The sequence below is a fragment of the Protopterus annectens genome, chromosome 12.part0 (genome assembly GCF_019279795.1).
Source record: "Protopterus annectens isolate FY-2018-M chromosome 12.part0, PAN1.0, whole genome shotgun sequence".
Lineage (NCBI taxonomy): Eukaryota > Metazoa > Chordata > Ceratodontiformes > Protopteridae > Protopterus > Protopterus annectens.
The window spans coordinates 1259253592-1259259591 of NC_056746.1; the positions used below are offsets into that span (position 1 = coordinate 1259253592).

The 6000-nt window shown below is 35.0% G+C and overlaps 1 protein-coding gene across 2 annotated transcripts in view; it reads left to right on the forward strand.

Annotated features, from left to right (window-relative positions):
- The window catches only part of MAP1LC3A (microtubule associated protein 1 light chain 3 alpha), a 412466-nt gene extending 409454 nt beyond the window's left edge, over nucleotides 1-3012 (forward strand). For both annotated transcript variants that reach the window (XM_044090279.1, XM_044090280.1), the window contains exon 4: nucleotides 1743-3012. In XM_044090279.1, the coding sequence (XP_043946214.1) occupies nucleotides 1743-1902 (160 nt within the window). In that variant the 3' untranslated portion in view covers nucleotides 1903-3012. The remainder of the gene's footprint in view (nucleotides 1-1742) is intronic.
- Nucleotides 3013-6000: the final 2988 nt, after the last annotated feature.

A 6000-nucleotide genomic window follows, 5' to 3' on the forward strand; every position in this document is an offset into this window, starting at 1 on the left:
TTACATTATATCCAATATCTAAATACATTTTTTTCAGATTCCAAAATCTCATTGTTAAAGACTTCATCTTTACTACAAAGTCTATGTATCCTGAGAAATTCATTATAGGGCAATACTGTCATTAAATGTGTTGGATGGCAGCTATTTCCATACAAAAATTGATTTCTCTGTTCAAATTTCCTCTGCAATCTTGTATTCATCTGGCTAAGTTTAATATCCAAAAACGTCACCTCCATACCCAACTGAATATCATCAAATTGTAGGCCCATATTGTTAACTTGTAGAGCTCTTTGAAGGCTGAAGAGCCGAGGCGCTAAGTGTAAAATTTTTATTTTTTATTTTTGGCTTTGGTCATTGCCTTTTGTGGTATTTCTTCTTGCTACAGAAATGTCTGTACTGTAGGTACCACAGATGATTATGCCAAGTTGTCATAATCATCACTTCACACCACATTTATTTATTTATTTTGCAGGTTATTGAGCAGGACCTTTTTTAGTTACTATGTTATTACAAAATTCAAGCAAAGTAGAAACAACAAATGCATACCTACATAAAATTGAAGAAAATCAAGTACAAATACGGAGTAGGTTTGAACATTGTAAAATATAAAAGTATTATGTAAAACTACTACATTTTACTGTATATAACTGTTTGCACCATGGTTTGATTAGGCAGGCCTCCTCTGGTACCTTGGTACTTGAGGTTTCAGCCCTTTAATCCTTCCCCTCTTGGCTGTCCTCAGGCCCCTCCTACATTGGAAATGTATTACCAGTCAGGGCCTAGTCAGAGATGTACCTGAGTTGGGCCCAGTCACAGATGTACTGAATTGGGCCCCTGATAATAGGTATTACAGTTAACATTCTTACCATAACAGTTGATCTGTGACAGGACTGTCTACATTACATTATAAATAGCCTCTCTCTGACCCTATGCCTAAACAACTTTCCAGTGCAGCAGTTTACGATGGATTTCCATTTATGTCAGGCATGGTTTTGTATATGTATATGTGTGTGTGTATATATATATATATATATATATATATATATATATATGTCCTTGTGATGGTGTGGGTGCCAAATCCTCTCTGTTCAGTGTGTTCACAAGAGACATGTTGCTCGGTAGTTGGGGTGAACTGGCAGGTCAGAAGTAGTTAGGCATACTCTTTCAGTAAGGCACACAATGTACAGTGGTGAAGTGTACACATGCCTCTGAAAATGGCAGCTTCAGAGAAAATAGCTGAAGTGAAAAGGAAGGAAGGAGAATTCCAACTGTAACCCTATTGAGGATTTCACCACTGCAAGTCAAGTGATATGGTAAGAAAGTATATGTTATGGCTGTAAAAGGAAGGTATGTATTGCTTTAATTTATTTAAAGTTCAGTTTTTATAATCACACTAATTAACTTGCTGGTAAGTGAAGTCAGAACAGAAAAAACAAAAACAAAACAAAAAGAGCCTTGAGGATGCAAAGGTGCTAAAATTCCATGTTTTTTTTTTCACACGGAAGACTAAGAAAATTTCTGTGTCAAGAACACTTGCAAGAAGTGTTAGGAAAGCAGTGTTCTTTTCTACAATTAGTTTTTTTGCAGGATAGCATCTGATACAGTCCTACAATATCATTGCTTCAGAGAAATTCATCTTGACATGTAAATAAACTTTAGTGTTGTTTGCTGTGTAGAAATCACTTTCTTTCTCAGTTTTAATTTATTGTAACTCTATTTTCATTCTTGCCCTTCCAAACTAGGCGCCGTCTGCAACTTAACCCCAACCAAGCCTTCTTCCTGTTAATTAACCAACGCAGTATGGTGAGCGTGTCCACTTCGATTTCCGAGATTTATGAACAAGAGAAAGATGAAGATGGATTCCTTTATATGGTCTATGCCTCTCAAGAAACTTTTGGCTAGCAATTGCAAAATGGCAAAGTCATTATAGAGAAGGCAAAAAAAAATGTCCTGATCAGCTTGGCAACGGCAGGATCCGCAATATAAATGGCATTGTGTGTGTTAACAATCCTGACAACATTAAATGCTTTGTTTACTCTCCGTGTAACAAAACAATCTGTTACTACCATGCAATGATTTTTATACATATGTCTTTCATGTTCATTATTTGTTTTATGCACTAGCAGTCTTATTTCCAGATGTCCCATTCAGGTACTGTGGGTGGCGGTTCTAAATCAAGTGCTGAAATGTCAGCCAGTAAGTTTAAAGCCTTAACAACCAAATAAATGAAAGACAGATCGCTCATGTTAGGCTTTGTCAAGACTCTGAAAGTGCATCACAATTACTGAAGAATTTTTTTTTCACTGTAGCTGCATATCAGCTGACCACAGAGCATATGTAGGTTTCCTTGTAAATGCGTGGATAGGTATACTCTAGAATGTTTTCTTAATCTGCCTTTTTTATGTAGATAGAAATGCTTTGCACTTTACAGAAGCAACACAATAGCATTTAGAAATTAAATGCTATCCTGATTTGTGTGTGGTATATGTTTGTGTGTATGTAAGCGCATATATATATATATATATATATATATATATATATATATATATATATTATACATGCACACATGATGCAAAATCGCTCAAGTGTATTACTTAGGTGTTTAATTTGTGCTTCATTTGGAATGCACAGACTCATTGCCATTATTCATCTTCATCTTTGAAAAATGACCATCATCAAGTAGTAGCACTCAGTAACGCTGTTTTCTTATCGAAATCCCATTTGAAAGTATGTATATATAGTATACATTATATAGACAACCGCATGCAGGCACACACACATTTTTAACTTTACATTTTATTCTAATGTCATTTTACACTACTTATTTTTTTCTCCTGTCTGTTTCATGGTTTGTGTGCTCATTTTAATGCATGTTCATCCTGTGCTTTTGTGATAAACATGATTTTATTTAAAGGTTAAAAAATATATATATTGTACAATTTTCATTTGTTTTCTGTACCAAATATGTATAGATGAAACTGTAATAAAAATAAATATACACCCTGAAGCATACATATAAGATTTTTTTGAAGTTTCACTGTATGGTCAATAAGTAAAATAAAATGGATGTGCTATAGGAGTCAATGTAGAGAATCGTAGTTAGCAGAGTCAAAAATAACAAAACCTTTTCAAGTGTTTTGCTTTAACTGGGAGAGGACTGTTAATAAGTCATTTTTATATGATGTAGAAAGGCTAACAAAAGGAAACAGAATCATTACTTCAGGAGGCAGGTCTTCTGTGGTGCATTGGTTCTTAAGGATTCAGCCTTCTAAGCCTTCACTTCTTGGCTGTCTGTCCCTTTCCACCCTAGAAATCTACCATGTGGGATTCTTACCAGTCACAGACATAAGTGTACTTCATATTTAAGTTTTGTGGCAAGACGATTGCTTATAAGATGGCTTTATTTGTTGGAGTTATCGTGTTCTCCTGTCTTTAAGTACACCTCCTAAATTCAAATCATCTTAAGAAACCATCTGCAAATTGTTACAACTGTGGCTCTTCTTAAGGGGCCAGATGGTCACTCATACAGCTAGAGAGACTTATATAGAGGAAGTAGAAGTTGAAGTTATGGAGTGTCTGCAAAGTGAAGGATTTAATGTAGAAGGTCTAACACAAGACTACATCACAGCATAATGGAGTGGGTCCTCAGAATAAGGAAAAGCAAGAAGATCAGGAGACATGTGAAGAAGAAATATGGACATGGGAAAGGAAAAGATATTTAATATGGTGTAATATTTTTGCAAAGGAGAAAGCAAAACTAACCAATATGAAAAGAGCAGCACCAAAGATATTTGAAGAGAAATACAGGCAAAGGAATCCGGATAAGGAAAACTTTACAATACAAAAAATAAGAAGACTAAGGGCAAAAGTAGAAAAAGAGATTAGTAATGGAGAAGTCAAAGAAATTGAAATTGAGGTTATAGAGCAGCTGCAAAGAGAAGGATTCAGTGCAGAAAACTGAATGCAGAAAGCACCACAACAGGATAGAGCAACGGATATCCAAATTAAGGGGAAATCAGAGGAACAGGAAGCAATTGGTCAGGTGCCATATCAAGATATTTTGGAGCCTTCCACAGGAAACCATTGTAAATGTTTACTTGAAGCTAGACAGCAAGGAAAGGAACAGGAAACTCTGATGCAGTCAGTGCTGAGGAGTGATAGGCCATTGAGTTCCCATATGACAGAGCAACAGATGACACAGGATGAAATTGAAGAGAATGTACCACTGGAAGATGCTACAGAACTTTCTATAGATTGCTCTCAGAAACAGAAAATAAGAGATGTGCCCTCAGTTTGGTAGAAAATGAGCTAAGAGAAGAGTTGCTTGGTTTAATGGACATGGATAGATATATTAAGATCAATAAGAGAAATACAGAAGGTCAATAAAACCCAAAAAAGTAAGAAGTCTGATAAAACAAATTAATGCAGTAATTAGGACAGTTCATATAGATCCATGTGATATAACAAAAGTAAACAGGATATATTACTGTGCTGCTAAATTAGTAACTGATAAAGTTCTACCTCAAGATCGCATGGTAGTGAGGGAAAGGAAGGGGAGAAATCGAATATCATCATGGAAGTATCAAATACAGAAAACCATAAAGCAATTAAGACAAGAAGTGTCACTGTTAGAAGATTATAGAAGAGGGAATAGATAAACAAAAATACTAAGAAAGATAGATGTGATTAAAGCAATGCACAGTATTAGGACAGACCAGGATCTGTCATGCACTATAGCAAATAACAAACTAAAAATTTCAGCACAGATGGAAAAACTTAGAAGATACACAGATAAATATAAGGGAAAAGTCCAAAGTAAGCAATTTATTGATGACCCAAAAAAGTTTTACAGAGAATTGGGAAATAAAGTAAAAGGAATTGAAAGATTGCCAAAAAAGAGGAAGTAGATACATTTTGGATAAGTATTTATGATGATCCTGTAGAACATAACAAAGATGCTAAATGGATAGAAGTAAAAGAAAGAATAAGAAGTTTAAAGGTACAAGATATGAAATGGGATGAAGTAACAGTCAAAGAGATTGAAACAAAGTTAAGAAAAGCCTCTAACTGGAAAATCCCAGGCCCAGATGCAGTACCTAACTTTTGGTTAAAAGTATTAACATCTTTGCACAAGGATTTAGCCATGAGCAAGAACAATTTTATGTGCACCCCGAACAGACACTGCACTAGCTAACAACAGGCAAAACAATGCTCTTAAAAGTGAACTTTTAGCTACCCCAAAAATTATAGACCAATAACTTGCCTTCCAACAACATATAAACTATACATGGGAATTAACGCCAACAGAGTTTATAGTCATTTAGAAGAAAACTCAATTATTGTAGTAGAACAAAAGGGCAATAAAAGAAAGTCATATGGAACAAAGAATCATTTGTTGTTAAATAACGTTATAGTGGAGAACTGTAAAAAGGGGAAGAATCTAAATAAGGCATGGACTGACTACAAAAAAACATTTGATAGTATCCCACATTCATGGATAAAAGAGTGCTTAAAAATGTATAAGATACACCCTACACTGATTTACTACATTACAGTAATCATGAAACAATGGCAGACCACTTTGCAATTTAAGCCATGATAAAGGACAGATTATTATCCCAGGGATAAAAATTCAAAGGGGGATATTCCAGGGTGACTCTCTGTCACCATTGCTATTCTGCCTTGCCATTAATCCATTAAGCTGTTTACTTAACAGCTTAGGCCATGGCTATAATTTGGCTTCTAGAAAACAACAAAGTCTAATGACTTTTCATCTTTTCTTTGTCAATTATTTAAAACCGTATAGGTCATCAGATGAGGAACTGAAAGCACAGCTACAGGTTGTCAAAACTTTTTCAGATATTAGAATGACATTTGGTCTTGATAAATGTGCAAAAGCAACCTTTAAAGCAGAAAAACTGCAGCACCAAGAAAACATCAGTTTGGGACAAGAATGTGATATAAAAGAACTTGAGCAAGAGGGAGTGTATAAATACTTGG